Source organism: Scomber japonicus, chromosome 11 (assembly GCF_027409825.1).
Source record: "Scomber japonicus isolate fScoJap1 chromosome 11, fScoJap1.pri, whole genome shotgun sequence".
In the NCBI taxonomy this organism is placed as follows: domain Eukaryota; kingdom Metazoa; phylum Chordata; class Actinopteri; order Scombriformes; family Scombridae; genus Scomber; species Scomber japonicus.
Genome location: NC_070588.1, coordinates 5,960,706 through 5,977,649, shown reverse-complemented (window position 1 = coordinate 5,977,649; position 16,944 = coordinate 5,960,706). Strand labels below are relative to the sequence as shown.

The window sequence follows — 16,944 nt, the reverse complement described above, 5'->3', positions numbered from 1 at the left end:
TGCAGTATTCTGGTTCACTAATCTGTGAGAAAAGAAACATCAACTGATTTGGACCAGAGCAAATTAAGTTGAGTAACACGAACCACGGCCATCTTTGAACACTGTATTCAGCTGTCTGTATGTAAACTGTGACATCATAGCAACGACGGTCAACGCACTAAAGCAATACATGCAGGAATACATCAGCAAAGATGGCAAGGACTGCTACCCAATGTAAGAAAAGCAAGTCTGAAAATATATATATGTATGTAAAAAAAACACCAAGGATACATTTTTTGGGAACATCAAACGCAAACAAAACTCCACAGAGTACCTTTAAGATCAAGTCACTTTAAAAAACGTCAATATTAACCGCTCAAATCAGCAAAGCAGACCTTTTTTTAACTGAATATTACACAACACAACTTTTTTAGCACATTGCCTCATATGTTTGGAAATATGTACATCCAACACCTGGTTCCCTAATCATATCATATCTAAAAAAGACAACTTCAGAGCTTCTTTCAGTGTCATAAAGTTTAAAGTGGCCACAGTGCAAAACTCCCAAAATGTTGGCGTTGGTCATTATGGTTACAGACTTGTAGCCACTCTAGATGCCTGTACTACTATCACTTCCTGCTCAATGCAATCTGTATTGATTTCAGTGGTTTCAAAGAGGTTGCGTGTATTATAACAAGCTTTATCTACAACATGTGTGAACAGACTGCCAAAGCTGTTACAGAACTAGTAAAGGAAAAGATGCAGGATACAAACATATTATTATACCTGTGAAGTGGTGTTTAGCTGCAGGTGGCTTTAATATATAATCTCTGGTTTGATTTTCTTTATCCAGATTGCACTATTTCTTTAAATATATATCACACATTATTATTATTATTATCATACATCTTTCAGTTCATAAATGCTCATATAACTTGTTGATTGTTCCACGTAATGGTATTCATACAGAGCAAATCATTCTGGGGATAAGGCTCAGAGAATAAATGATGAATTCTTCCCAGCGATATGTCTCATTGGACTTTACAGTATAAGTAAATAAAGACAAATGAGAAGGAGTCGACTGCTTCTCAACAAAAATACAGATTCATCCACAGCAGTGTCCTCCAGCTCACCTCACCTCACCTCACCTCACCCGACTCCACCTGCTGCTGCTGCTGCACCACAATCATATTTGTGATGTGACACAACATGATGATAAAACTTCACAGTGCAGAGTTGTTGGGTTTTTTTTCACATTTGGAAACAAGCTTGAAGACAATAAATACTATACAATGCTCCACCGACGTATGCGTTCTCTTCACTGTCTCAGTCAATACAGTTCCAGTTCTGGTCTTCTTTTACTGATAGAGGTGCAGCATTTCCTTTCATCTCCGTGTGTGTGAAGGTCTGTCAGCACAGGCCGCAGGACAGCAGGAGGAGGATGAAGGAGGAGAACACGGGGAGCTGTGGCTGGGTCAGGGTAATGGCAGCGGACGGTTGGGGTCGTTTCTTCTGGCGTGGTCCGTTACACAGCGGCGTGTTGCAGCAGGTGATGCACACTGAGTTGAGCTTGCCGGTGCAGAACTGCTGGTAGCCCGAAGAGGCGATGAGACAAGCTCCTGACGAGGCGCAGGACTTACGGTAGTGTATCCCTGGAATAAAACACACAAATGGGTGCATTAGACTTATAATGAAAGGATTAGAGGGTGTGTGTGTGAGTGAAAGAAAGAGAGAGAACAAAGAGAGAAACTGTGAGATGGTTGCCTGTAATTGAGGATAAATATGATCTACTCTTTCAACAAGAGGATCAAAGCTTATAGTCCGTGTAAAGTAAGAATAAATATGTGTTCAGAGTTTGACATACCACAGAAAAGTGTGTTGTTAACCACCCTGCCAAATTTGAATGATTAAAAAAATCACCAAATATATGAAATTACGCTTCAAAGTTGTGTAAAAACATCTTTCTCTGCTCCCAAACGATGTGGGCGTGGCCGCCGAGTCCGCTGAAGCCCCGCCCCCTATCAAATGTTACCTGTCAATCAAAGTCACCACCTCTACCAGAAACATGGATGCTACATCTGAGAGCTTTCTGACGCTAGCTCGGCAGCTAACTCGGCTGCTAGCTCGTTGGCTAACTCAGCTAACTGGCTAACTACAGCAGAAACTGTTGATGACAACTGGATGTGTCTTCTAAGTATAATGTTTACACATAGTACATTATATACAAAAACCACAAAAAGAAAAAAACATGATAAATAGATGAGTAAAAAAGAAAAAACACTAAATAAATAGATAAATAAAAAATAAAGTTATATTGATAAATTAAAGAAAGATAAAAAGATAAAAAGATAAATAAAAAAAGAAACACAAGATAATAAAATGAGTTAAATATATAAATGAAACAAAAAAACACAGGATAAACAGATAAATAAAAGAGAAAACATGAAATAAAAAGAAAAAATATAAATAAAAACAATATTAATAAGACCAATAGATCAACCTGAGTCTTGTATGATAAGCAATATGGAAAGACAAAGCAATTATTACCATTTCTGCATATAAGAAAGAACTATGTAAAATATAAGTTTATAGACACAAGAATGAAATGAAATGTATTGAGCAGCTAGTAGAGTAAAGTATATAAAATGGAAATAACTGCTGATCTCAGTGGGAGTGTTTTCCTTTTTCTTTTCTTTTTTTTACATCCAGAAGAAGTTTATAGATAAAACTTAAGTTGGAGTCCACTGCAGTGAAACCAGCTCTACAGTTCAGTGGTTTACTGTGCGGACTGTAAAGCAGCTGGTTACGTCCCACAGCTCCTCCGTCTCTAACACTGGGCAGTTATTCGTGAGTGTTTCATGACTGGAGATTCAGAAGTTTGGCCTCAAGTGTTTGAAGTCTGGAGGACTGAGGATTGTGGCTGTGTCATCTCAGCAGCTTTTCCTCCTACAGTAGAAATTACACTTCGATACTATTCAGTTATTTTCCACATTACACCGAGCTGCCTTTTTTTTTTTCAAATAATTGAAGTAAAACATTTATAGTCCTGCTTATGGTTACTGGTGTGGTTTCATTTTAACCCTCCTGTTGTCCTCGAGTCAAGGAAGGAAAGGAGGGAGGAAGGAAAGAAGGATAGGAGGGAGGATGGGAGGAAGAAGGAAGGATGGGAAGGAAGGAAGAAGGAAGGGAAGGAGGGAAGGAAAGAGGGAGGAAGGAAAGGAAGGAAGGAAGGAGGACAGAGGAAAGAAGGAAGGGAGGGAGGGAGAAAAGAAAAGAAGAAGGGAGGGAGGAAGGAAGGAAGGACAGAGGAAAGAAGGAAGGAAGGAGGGAGGGAGGGAGAAAAGAAAGAAGAAGGGAGAAAGGAAGGAAGGAAGGACAGAGGAAAGAAGGACGGAAGGAAGGTAGGAGGGAGGGAGAAAAGAAAAGAAGAAGGGAGGAAAGAAGGACAGAATAAGGAAGGAAGGGAGGAAGGGAGGGAGAAAAAAAGAAGAAGGGAGGAAAGAAGGACAGAAGAAGGAAGGAAGGGAGGAAAGCTTTCTGCTTCTTCCTGTTCCCTCTCACACACATTATTTTGTTGTTCTGACATTTCTTTGATGGCTATTTGTTGTGTAAAACCAAAAATAAATAAACCTTCCTCCATTTAGAAGTTTGCTTAATAGTCGAGTCAGTTTTTATTTATTTTTTTTATCCCAAAGTCACAAATCACAACATTAGCCAAACAAGGCTTTCCATTTTGTACATCCTCTATCCTTAAACCTTTGATCCAAATAAGGAAAAACTCCTTTGTTCAGTATGAATTAACGTCAGGCAGAGCAACAGAGGAGGGATTCCTGCGATAGACGAGTAGCAGCATAGTTGCATAGTTGCATAGTTACAGCCTGGGAAAAACAGGATAACAGGTTATAGGTGGGCTGATAACATAAATGAAGATAACACGGTATCTATCAGTCTGTTCTTTGATGATCATTACACAATCCTTGATTCAGCCGCTATACCGAGCTACTTATTATTTAGAAGTTAATCTATAACTGGGAAGCTCTTGTATAATATAACACTATCAATTGATTTATTGAGGATCCATCTGTGGCTATGAAGAACAAAGTTTTTGTGAATGTGTATTTTTATGATTGGATGTTTTTCTCCTCTGACTCTGATTAGACTTTGTCCTATTTACTCTCAATCTGTACAAGAATAAATGTGACTTTCTGTGTAGTTTGATCAAAGAGACATTCTCAGGACTACATTTGATTAAAAAGCATTTCCAGTGACTGCTTTCCATTTTCAAATCTCTCCAGAAAAGCATCAATTTTCCCCTCAGCTGTGACCATTTCAATTACCAAGGAGGGGTAAAAATACATTAATGAACATTGTTTGAATTCATCAACAATGTCCATGCTGGTTTCACACCCTGAATTAGTCATGTTTAAAGGGTTTTATGTGCAACAGTGAAAGGTATCATCAACAAAAGTATAAATAACTGTCATTCAAAAGAGAGGAAATATAAAAAATAACATTACAGGTGGGGTTTTTTCAGTATAGTGAAATTCAATAAGCATCTATGGATCAGATATATACCAACACTTAAAAGTCTGTAAGCACATCCAAACATATAAGCTGTATATTTATGTTCTGGAGCTCCACTTGAATATCGTTGCATGAGTTTATTTATCTTATACTGTCTCTTTATGCAGCCCCTCAGTTCAGCCTCTGTCTGTAAGAGGCCGTTTTAGCTCCTGTCTCCCCCCCCTCCCATCCCTTCCAGCAGCTCCAGAGGCTATGTCGAGAAACCAAAATCGAAACTTCTCAAATACGCCCGTACATGCTTGAGCCCGAATCTGTTTCAAAATATGAGTGGTTAACGTAGAACAACCCTAGCAACAGCGCTAGCAACAAAGGCTATAAAACATACCCAGTTTATTGGGCACGGTAGGAAAAAAATGGCGCATACAAATACCCCTTTTCCACCGAGCTGGAGCTGGAGCTGGTTCAGAGCCAGAGCCTGACTAAGCAACGTTCTTTGCTTTTCCACCGCTAAAGCTCCAGCCCCGAGCCTCAGAACAGGAGCCAGAGCGAGCACCAACTCTTTGCTAGTCTAAAGCAAGAACCGATTATGTCAGCGGACTGGGGGCAGGGCTAATGTTTATTAGCGTGGCATTTACAGAGGGTTAAAGATTTGTTGATTAAAAGTACTATTTTTATAATTTTTTTTGCCAGAGCTGAGTCTTCTTCTTCTTCTTCGTTTCCGGCAGGCTAGATGCCTTGCGCCATGTTGCTGCCTCTCACTGGTGAATCATGGAAGTGCTTCAAAGGCGCACGCTGGCTACGTTATACAGTGACGTAATCGCGTGGCTCCTTGCCGGTGGAAAAACAACAGATTTGTAAGAGGTGCTTGGATTAGCACCAACTGAGCACTGGCTCTAGCACTAGCTCCGAACCAGCACTGGCTCCAGCTCGGTGGAAAAGAGGTAAAAGTGTTCAGAGGAAGGTTTAAACCTTGACGTTTGACTTGCAGGGAGCATTTATAAATATGTTAACCTCAGATTTTAGACAACCTTGCAATTAGTGAACAACAACCTGCTCTACCTCCTAAACCAATGGTGCCCCGCGGATGTATCAGCAGGGGGTCCCGAGAAAAGAGAGAGAGAGAGAGAGAGAGAGAGAGAGAGAGAGAGAGAGAGATGCAAAAGTCTGGAGATTAAAACTGGACTCACTGTGTTTATGTCTCTAATTTTAACAGTTTCAATGGATCTCTGATGTTTTCTGTTCAAGCCCTAAAAATGTCCATTAACATTATGAAGACTGTGGAACAAGTTCTGTATGTGAAATAACTAAAAGTAAGATTATCCTACTTGGCTTTCATAATTGTTATTTAATCTGTTGGTTTTTCATCTCGAGCAGTAATTGGAAAATGGCAAGAGGCGATAACACGGTTACTCAGCGGAAAAATGAGGAGTAGTAAAAGTGTCGCCGACGGAGAATACAGATCTGATGGCTCCTCTCACCTCAAACAATCACTTACCGACCAAATCTGTTAATGTGCCTCGCTTCCAGCAGAGCAAACAAACTACAGTTGAAACTCTTTATTCTCATTCATATAGAAACTTTAAATCAGGAGGGTAATTTCATTTGACCTCTTGTGGGCCAGACCATTAAAAAGATGGAAGAAAGGAGGGATGAGAGGATGTGGGGAAAGAAAAGAAGACAGGAAGGGAGGAAGGACGGAAGGGAGGGAGGAAAAGAAGACAGGAAGGAGGGAAGGAAGAAAGGGAGGAAGGAGGGAAGGACAGAAGGATGGAAGGAAGGAAAAGAAGACAGGAAGGAGGGAAGGAAGAAAGGAAGGAAAAGAAGACAGGAAGGAGGGAAAAAAGAAAGGGAGGAAGGAGGGAAGGACAGAAGGATGGAAGGAAGGAAAAGAAGACAGGAAGGAGGGAAGGAAGAAAGGGAGGAAGGAGTGAAGGACAGAAGGATGGAAAGAAGGAAAAGAAGACAGGAAGGAGGGAAGGAAGAAAGGAAGGAAAAGAAGACAGGAAGGAGGGAAGGAAGAAAGGGAGGAAGGAGGGAAGGACAGAAGGATGGAAGGAAGGAAAAGAAGACAGGAAGGAGGGAAGGAAGAAAGGGAGGAAGGAGTGAAGGACAGAAGGAAAAGAAGACATGAAAGAAGGAAAGAAGGAAAAGAAGACATGAAGGAAGGAAGGAAAAGAAGACAGGAAGCAAAGATGGATGGAAGGAAGGAAGGAAGGAAAAGAAGACATGAAGGAAGGAAGAAAGGAAGGATGGATGGAAGAAAGGAAAAAAGACATGAAGGAAGGAAAACAAGACAGGAAGGGTGGATGGGAGGAAGAAAAGAATAAAGGAAGGAAAGATGGAAGGAAGGAAGAAAGGGAGGAAGGAGGGAAGGACAGAAGGATGGAAGGGAGGAAGGAGGGAAGGACAGAAGGATGGAAGGAAGGAAAAGAAGACAGGAAGGACAGAAGGATGGAAGGAAGGAAGGAAGGAAAAGAAGACAGGAAGGATAGATGGAAGGAAGGAGGGAAGGACAGGAAGGGAGGAAGAAAAGTGGGCCAGATCGGATCCCTCGGTGGGCCGGTTCTGGCCCACGGGCCTCATGTTTGACCCCCCTGCTTTAAATCATTCACCAACCTTCATACATCTTGTCATAGTTTCCCAGTAATCGGAAGTCAAGTTTCACTTTCAGGCTCCTGTTAAATTCTTTGCATTAGTCGGAATTACATCTCACAATTTAATGACTTTTTAAAAAATGTTTTTACAGTGAACACTTTTAAAAGAGGACACACAATGTTTGTTTTTTTTATCCATGTGAGGTGAACGTATGAAAAAAAAAAAAGCTCCCTTCTAGTCAAAATGAGTCCGCTGCTTCAAGCTCAATGGAAAGTTTAATTGCTTTCTATTGTTACAGTCGAGCGGAAGATTTGAGTGATTTCCACTTTTACTCCACCACGGCTCAGTCCCTGTTTCACTGCATCAGGATGGGGGGAGAAAAATAAGGTATGATAGATAAAATCCTCACACTTTATTCTTTATGGATTATATAATTACTATTTTGCTGTGTCTCAAATCTATGTATGTATGGTGGAAACATGCAGCACTATGAATACTGCTGTGATGCTTTCACTCAACATAATGGTCAGAAAGTTGAGTGTGTAACTACGGACACTTCTCGCCCTCAACGGTCGCCATCTTGGCTCCGGAGCAGAAGGGGAGGGAACACTTTTCAAAATAGGAAATGTTGGCTGAGGACGTTGTAACTATGGTGACCAAAGCAAAATTACAGATAATTAAAGAGTGTAATATATTCATGTTTGGATGATTTTGATGTGTTATAGGTTTAAATGCCAGAGTTATTGTTGATTAATGTGTCTGAATAATTCCTTGAGGGATGGGAAAATAAAACCATTCATCTTCATCACCAATACTGCACAATACTGTATGTAAAGTCGTCACATTAACTTAACTAGAAGAATTGAACTGCAGCTTTTAACAAATGAAGAGCTAACAGCACGCAGTCTCAGTGCAGCTTGAGGCTTAAAACAGTATTTCATGTCTTTTAGAGTTCAGCAGTCGCCGCTCGGATGTATAAAAAAAAAAAAAAAACCAAGGAGAGGAAAGGAAAGAAAGGTGTGGAGTCAGACTGATGCCAATTACTTTCAATTTGAAACACCTGTCAGGAAACTTTAAGGAATACAGAATAACTGAGCTGATAAAATAGAGGTTCAGATCAGCATCTGCTCAGAAGACTGATTCACCCTTCAATCTGTCCTCAATAATGTTTCTGACAACTTTGACATATCTTTCTTTTTCTTTTCTTTCTTTTTTTTTTTTACAATATTATCTCTCTACAGTCTGTTCCTCGTGTTCAGACTTTTATAAAGACACACACGGACTCACATATTGTTGGTGTTTTCCAGCACAAACACTCCTGAACAGTTCATCAGCCAAAATAATTGAATTCACCTGTGTTTGTTCTACATGACTGCACAGCGGCTTTAAACAGCTTTCATACGCTGTCAGTGTTGTTACAGAGCTGTGAAGCGAGAGGAGCCGCGGGTGGTTTTTGTCCTTTCTGTATTATTCAGTTCTTCCTTTCAACGGTTATCCTAAACAAGAAGAGACACATTCAGGTGTGCTCAAGACTTTTTCAGCTGACGTTCAATCAGAGATTTAAGTTAACCCTCCTGTTGTGTTTGAGTCAAGGAAGGAAGGAAGGGAGGAAGGGAGTAAAGGAAAGAAGGCAGGGAGGGAGGGAGGGAGGGAGGAAGGAAGGAAGGAAGGAAGGAAGGAAGGAACGACAGAAGGAAAAAAGGGGGATGGAGGACAGAAGGATGGAAGGGAGGAAAGGAAATAAGGAAGGAAGGAAGGAAGGGAGGAAGGATGGAGGAAAGAAGTAAGTAAGGAAGGAAAGAAGGTAGGAGGTAGGGAGGGAGGGAGGAAGGAAGGAAAGAAGCACAGAGGAAAGAAGGAAGTAAGGAAGGAAAGAAGGTAGGAGGGAGGGAGGAAAGAAGGAGAGAAGAAGAAAGAAAGAAAGAAAGAAGGAGAGAGGAAGCACAGATGGAAGGAAGGAAGGGAGATGGAGGAAGGGAAGAAAGAGAGAAGAAGGAAGGAAGAAAGGAAGGAAAGAGGAAGCACAGATGGAAGGAAGGAAGGAAGGAAGGAAGGAAGGAACAGTCAAAACAGATGGGTCAATTTGACCCGGGAGGACGACAGGAGGGTTAACAGTTAATCATTTTATATTCCTCTCTCAGAAATCGTGTCTTTTTCACCGTTTTGGCGGTCGGCCTTTGCTGCCGAAGTCAGTCAGAGGTGTGAATGAGAGAGATAATGAATTCAAATGCTTCATTGTTACAATAAAACAACATTGTGGTTTAATTCACCCACAATTGACCCAAGATTTAACAAATTTAAGCTGCAGATTGTGTTTTTAGTTTTGTCAACATTGTAATCTAATTAATTTTGATTTGTATTAGTTGCAAACATAACATATATTTAAGCTTTTTTTCTCTTCTCCTGTGCTTATGATTGAGCTCTTTTAAAGCACTTTACATTTTAATCTTTCATTTGCACTCTATGTCCTTTTAATGATTTTAAAGCAAATCATTATTTTATGTTGCAATCTTATATTTAATGCTGTATTCTAGCATTTTATTTATGTCTTTCTATTTTTCTGTACTTTGTTTTTATTATTAGGGTGGGAGGTGGGGGGTTTAATTCATTAATTATGTTTTAATGTTTCTCAAATTGCATGTTTTTCTGTTTTATGTAAAGCACATTGAGTTGCCATTGTGTATGAAATGCGCTATATAAATAAAACTGCCGTGCCTTGCCTTTCTGATTGGGTTTTTCTTGCTGAAATGCACCTTGGGAGTTGTAGTTAACTTCTGCCTCGAAGTTACAGTGTTGTACTTTCTTGCGACTTTTTCAAAAAGATATTTTCCAACACAGTTGTTCATATTTTGTACTGATAATTTAATTGGGAGAGTTTTAACTAGTGGAAGAGCTCCGACTGTGAGTTATTGTCTAAGGTGTGTCTGAAATTGGTCCTCCTCCTGCAGCTTTATTAAAAGTAAAATAACACAAAACAAAACAACATAACACTACAAAATAAGCAGGAACAGTTTACACAGCTTGCCTGGAGTTAACTAATTAAAACAACTGTGTAAACTTTGTCTTAAACGGCCAATTTGTGGGGATTTTAAATCACATTTAGCAGAGTAACTATAAAGCTTCCAGCTCAACAGCATCTATTTTACACTCCGGAAAGTCTTATAAATGGTAAAGAAAATGACAATGTACCAGCGAAAGTGAAATATTACGTTCACAGTGTGTCCACAAATAAACTGGAGCTGTCCCGGCAGATAAATGTGTTGAGACAGAGCAACACTTTAAATACAAAGATGAAAGTGTGAAAACTGAGCTCCGACACCTCAGTCCTGCTGCCGCTGAACTGCTGTCAGAAGATTTAAGTGGAGCCGACTCCGCTCTGATACCACACGCAGCATCTCCTCGCTCTGTGTTATTGCCCTGAAGTTAAATAATACAACTCTTCTTCTTTTTTATTTTTTAATTAATTGATCAAAAAGGTTGAAAAGACAAAGTCAAAGTGTTATTTTTCAAGTGTAAAACTGCCAAATTAGATGATGATATTCAACACTGTTGCCCCCTTCGACTGCTAGGGATTGGATGGTTTTAGAAATCGTTAAAGATTCCCCCGAAGACATGAAGAAACTTTCCTTCTTCAGCAGATGAAAGTGAAAAAAACAGCTTTATACTGTCAAACTCTGCTCGTATATCAGCCTGCACAGCGAAGCTCAAACATCCAACTGAAGGAACCAGAGGAAAAACACACTTTTGATGGGAGGAGTAGAAGTTTTTAATATGATTTTGAAACAAAAATAGCTTTTTCTGTATGTTGTTATTTGTATTTAACTCTGCCACAAACACCTCCTCCAATTTATGGCACCCCTGAAGATGTTATGTGTCAAATATGTGATTCATTACCACAACAAAAACACTCAGTCGGTATTTTAGATGCACCAGTATTGTGTGAATTCAACAAGGAGACTCTGGTTTGAAGCACTTGTTGACAGAGTTAATTCAATTTGTTTGTGGTAATTCTAAAGTTCAACTCTTCAATCGTGAAATTATGCTGTTTAGTAGATTTATGAGGACAAGAGTAAAATCTCTCATCTTTGGAGGACTGATAGAAATCGAATGTTGGCTGCTTCAATATGTCCAAGTGTCTGGAGAACCTTTGATTACTCTTCTTAATAAGATGTCAAATCAAATAAATCAAGCAAAAGCTGTCAGAGAGTCAAAACAAGCATTTGGCTGTTCAAACTGACTATTAAAAGTCAGTGATGGAGGACAAAATCCACAGTGTGTCCACACAGTCATTTAAAAGTAGATGTGAAGCTTAATATTCATATCAAGTGGATATCTGACACATTTACAGTCTTTTTAGCATCAAATTCTCCTCTTAGTGTTTCCTTTGTTGAGCTGTGGTGGAAGTATAGTAACACAAAGACTTTGGCACTAAAAACACTGTAACGTTGAAACATAGAAGACTTGATTTGACTGAAGCTTCGTATTAGCTTCAGATCAACTTTTTAATAGAGATTATATGAAAGAAATGCCTTGTTAAACCATTTTAGATCACAATCCTGGTTATATTGTGCAGCATGTGCCAAAAAGTTCTTTGTATTCTCATATCAAAATCCAATCATGTTTTATTCCTGTAAAACAAAATATATGTGCTTAGATAAGCTTGAACCAACCAATTTCAGCCAATAATACCATACCATCCACCCATCAGCCTTCATCTTTCTTGCAGCACAGTGCTAATATTCATTATTACACACCTGCCTGTCTATCCACTTGGAAATACGTCACAATGCAAATAATTAGATGCCATTTCATCTGGACTTTGAATACATTTGTGCACAGAAGGACTGTGGATTTAGTCCTCCATCACTTACATTGTAAATGGATTACAAAGGGATCTTCAATGGTCAGTATGAACAGGAGGAATGATTACAGCATGAACAACATGCTTTTATCTTCTTTTGGGCTCCTGACTGTTGTTTTAAGACCGACTTGAAAAATGGTGAACCTGTCCTTTAATGCTTGGAGTTGATGTCAAACTGCTGTCAAAGTCTCCTCCATCATTCAGATGACTTAATGCAATATGGACTATGTCAAATCTCCAGACTTGAAATTACAGTAGTTATATTTACAGTACTGTACAACACAGCAGGTCTTTTGTATCTTGTATCTTTTGTAACATTGTGCAGCAACTGGGCATAGCTTAGCCTAGCCTAGCCGAGCATAGCATAGCATAGCCTAGCTTAGCCTAGCATAGCATGAGGCACATGGCTAAAGCAAAGGACTGCTTAGTTTAATCAGTGTGAATCTACATGTTTTGGTTTGGTTTTATGTTGTTTATTGATCTTTATTGTTGTGATATCTTGTTTATGATCAAATTACTGAATAGCTGATGTTAGCATGCTTCACACACACACACACACACACACACACACACACACACACACACACACACGTTCGATTTCTTCCTAGCCTGGTGCTTTTATCCGACATAAATTGACCTTAAACATGAGCTGATGATCCAAATTTAATCTTAATGCCCTACATTAAAATGATCCCAACAGCTGACTGGATTGTCCTTGAAACGAGGAAAAAAGTCGACTGTTTCTTAGCTCGAGTCGTGTATCACCCACAGTTTGGTGGACGTGTTTCAGTCTTCTCGATTAGGTTTATTATCCCTGTAAATCAAACTTGACTAAGCAATGAAATTAGATGGCAGCTTTTATGTGAGCCGACATAAAGATGTCAACCAGATAAATGGTCAGCAGGGACAATAAAAATGAATAGTGAGAATTTCTGGTGATAAAAGCCTGAATTTCATCAAGAAGTAAAAGTTCTGTGACAGCAGTGGAGCGTCTCTTTAGTCCAAACCTTTCTACATCAATAATACGACAGAAGACAGTAACATTTTATAAGAAAGCACCTGGAAAGGTTGCATTGCTCCAACTCGGCCTTCTAGAAATTATATCCATATACAACTAAATAGAAACAGCAAATATTGTTAGTTAACATATTTAGCCATAAATTACATTATAAGGTGAGACAGACTGGGATTATTCACTATTTTAATATTAGGCTAATTATCTAAACAGGAAATGATGATGAGACATTTCATAACAGACTATAATGTCACAGAGCTGCATCGATTAGTCAATTAATCTATTCGTCCATCAACAGAAAATGTATCAGCAACTATTTTGATAACTGATAGATCACTTTTTTGCCTTTTTGATAGTAAACTGAACATCTTTTGCTTGGTACTGTAAAGAGTAAAGAAGCAATAAATGGTTGAGTTTTTCATGTTTTTGCCTCGTAACTGTGCTGTCTTGTGAATTTTGCTCTTTGCTATTGAGTTTTCTTGCCTTGGTCCTTTTTCAGGATAACAGCAGTTCTGAGTTTTGGGATGTGAGGATGTATGAAGGCCTTAAATCTGTAGGTCTGTGTGTCCTGAGGAATGCTCTCATTGACTACATTAAGGGGTCTGATGGTAACCTATAGCCAGATAAGGTGAAGATTTGGGGTCTTGGAAAGGGAAGGATGTGGTGGTTAAAGACTGTGTAAAGTGAATTCAGACTTTTTCTTCTAAACACATTAAATAGGTCATAAATGTATTTCTAAAAAAGGTGTAAAAAGCATTTCAACCATTTAGATTTGAATTGTGGAGCTAGGCTTCACACACTGTGTTTCAAGATTTCTGTGTTCGGATTTACCCGACCCTGCTGCTGTAGAGGTATAAATACATTCAGCACACACCACTACTACAACAGTCTACAGTTAGGCTGTTCGCTGAGCTAGCAGCCGAGTTAGCCGCTGAGTTAGCAGCAGAAAGCTCTCAGATGTAGCGTCCATGTTTCAGGTAGAGGTGGTGACTTTGATTGACAGATGACACTTGGTAGGGGGCGGGGTTTCAGCGGACTCGGCGGCCACGCCCACAGCGTTTGGCAGCAGAGAAAGAGAGTTTTACACAACTTTGAAGCCTAATTTCATATATTTGGTGATTTTTTCAATCATTCAAATTTGGCAGGGTGGTTAACAACACACTTTTCTGTAGTATGTCAAACTCAGAAAACATATTTATTCTTACTTTACACAGACTTTAAGTTTTGGGTAATACATATAAATATATGCAAATGTATTTCTATGTGGCTGTTTGCCATTGGCTGTAGTGATATAGTTTGACTTATTTGACCAATCACAGATAATTTCTTTGTTCCTTTGGAGACTATAATAGATTAGGTTTCTTCTTTGCTTGTCAGACAAGCTGCTCTGATCTGTTTAGTGTTTTCAGACAGTTTCAGACAGTTTCCACAACAGACTGTTTGTCTGGACTACAAAAATACATTTGGGACGTCAGTTTGGGACCAAATTGATTAAAAATAATCATCAGATGAATCAATATTAAAAATAGCAGCCCTTTTATGGTGTGTGTTCATGTCTTTATTGTTAATTGAGGAAGACAAAACAACACTCACAACCACTCAGTATTGAAGTAGGTGTTTCCAGTAGTTATTTAGATGACTGCTTTTACTGGAGTACAGTTTATGACCACTCGACTCACCTCTACTCACAGCTGCCAAACGAATAAAAGCCGAGGAGTTCAGTGAATTAAAGCTTGTCAGCTCTGAAACAACTCTGAACTTTTTAAAACAAACCTGTAACTGTGATTTTTCTTTTGAAAGGCCTTCAGCTACCAAAGCAATCTAAAGTCCATAAAACATTTCTTTATATAAACATTAAAAAAAAAATCACACACTCAAACAAACTTCAGCAGTCGTGCACAGTCCCTCCATTTAACCAGATGAATGAAAACTACTGTGACTAATCACATTCTCATTTCCTTTCTGCCTGATACAGTAAATTAACTTCTGTGAATTGCAAAAGCTAATTTAGATAAGCCATGAAATCGAAGAGACACTGCCTCAGCCTCATCTCGTCTTCATCCTGCTCTCATCCCGGTCTCACAGGAAGCTCGGCGTGTCCCGGACGCTCAGACGAAATGTGGAGAATCTCTCCATCAACAGGGTCAATATTAAACCTCATCACCTCTCTGGTCCTCCTGAGCCTGATTTCATCTGGAGCCCCTTTTGGACCAGATTCATATTACAGAGGGGGAGGTGGGGAATGAAATATTCACTGTGCTCCTCTGTAATTTAACTCAAAGTCTCAGATGAGAATTTAACTATTTTAGAAAAAGAAAGATGAAGGTCTGCACACTTTAAACTCGCTTAGAAGCAAATTTAATGAGACTTCCACCGGTGACTCTTCCTCAGACTTGACAAAATATGTTCAGTCGCCATCTTTTTCTAGCAGTGTGCTCTTTATCCTATAAAACTCAAGAAGAGGGTAATCACATGGAGGGAAAAACAAACTTTGGGCACTCATATGAAGCAGGAATCATAATTTTTTTTGTTCCTGTTCCACACGAGCACCTCAAGTTTGTTTTTCACAGCGTTGTCTTCTTCTTCTTTACATTGTTTCTTTTTCTTTTTTTCTTCTTTACGTTGATTCATCTTGTTTTATCTATACGTTGTTTCTTCTTCACATTGTTTCTTTCTTATGTTTTTTCTTCATGTTGTTTCTTCTTTATGTTATTTCTTCTTTATCGTTTCCTCGTTATAAAGTTTTTCTTTTTGTTTTCTATTCTTTACGTTGTCTCCTCTTGACGCTCTTTCGTCTTTACATTGTTTCCTTGTTACATCGTTTCTTCTTTACATCGTTTCTTCTTTACGTCGTTTCTTCTTTACGTTGTTTCTTCTTTACGCCGTTTCTTTACCTTGTTTCCTTTTTACGTTGTCTTTAAATATCTTGGTACAGTTGTTGAATTCAAGGTGAGCTTCTCTGAAAATACAGAGTATATTTTCAGAGCTGACAGCAGCCTCAGACCTGGCGAGGTCACTTGAATTGTAGATCTAAGAATAAACTCTCTGGGATTGTCCTAATAGCCATCAGAATATCTGGCAAACCCTCCCAGATATATTTTATTTAACTTGTTATGGAAAGGATGAGAAAGAAAGTATCTGGCAGAGATCTCATCTTCTATTCAGCCAATTTTTAGCCCTTGAGCTAAAAAGAAAGTCCCTCAACTATAAATGTATTTAAGAAGTCCTTCATCCTGAGTGCCATCAGTACTCTTAACCCTGCAAAGTGACTGATGAGAAGCCGCTGACTTGACTGAACTGTTTTTAATGTGTGATGTGACCCCCATGTTGTCTCTGTACTTGTTTGTTTACAGACTTTTTCATTAATCTTGATGGCTGCACAATTTCTCAGACCGGTTACAGTTAGGAGTCTCAGAGTAGCATTTGATCCATCGCTTTCATTTGAGCCACTTATCACACAAACTGCCTTCTTCCACCTTCATAAAATAGCCAAAATACACCCCATTTTATTAAATTCACACGCTCAAATCCTCATACATGCCTTCATAACATCTAGAATAGACTCCTGTAATGCAGTTTTCTTTGGCCGACTTTAGACACCAACAAAAGGTCTTCAACTAGTCCAGAAAGCAGCTGCATCACAAGGTCTAAAAATCTAAAAATGGATCATATAACATCGGTACTGACGTCTCTGCATTTATGCAAGAGCTGATTTCTTACTTATAAAGCTTCAAATTGATTGTCTCCTTCTTATATCTCCAAGGTTGGTATAATATTAACATTATGACCTGTGTGTGTGTGTGTGTGTGTGTGTGTGTGTGTGTGTGTGTGTGTGTGTGTGTGTTAGTGAGACTCTAGGTGATGCAAACTTTAAAAAACTTAAAAAGTTATATTTGAAGTTGAAAGTTGTTATACTGACTGCTTCATTATCTCTCTGTTGTGAGAATCAGGTGTATAGCGTCTTTATGTT

The 16,944-nt window shown here is 39.0% G+C and overlaps 1 protein-coding gene across 1 annotated transcript in view; it reads right to left on the bottom strand.

Moving 5' to 3' along the window:
- Window positions 1-1,389: 1,389 nt before the first annotated feature.
- LOC128368315 (ly6/PLAUR domain-containing protein 1-like) overlaps window positions 1,390-16,944 on the bottom strand; it is a 31,725-nt gene continuing 16,170 nt past the window's right edge. The window contains exon 3 of the mRNA XM_053329105.1: window positions 1,390-1,631. Coding sequence (XP_053185080.1) covers window positions 1,390-1,631 — 242 coding nt within the window. The remainder of the gene's footprint in view (window positions 1,632-16,944) is intronic.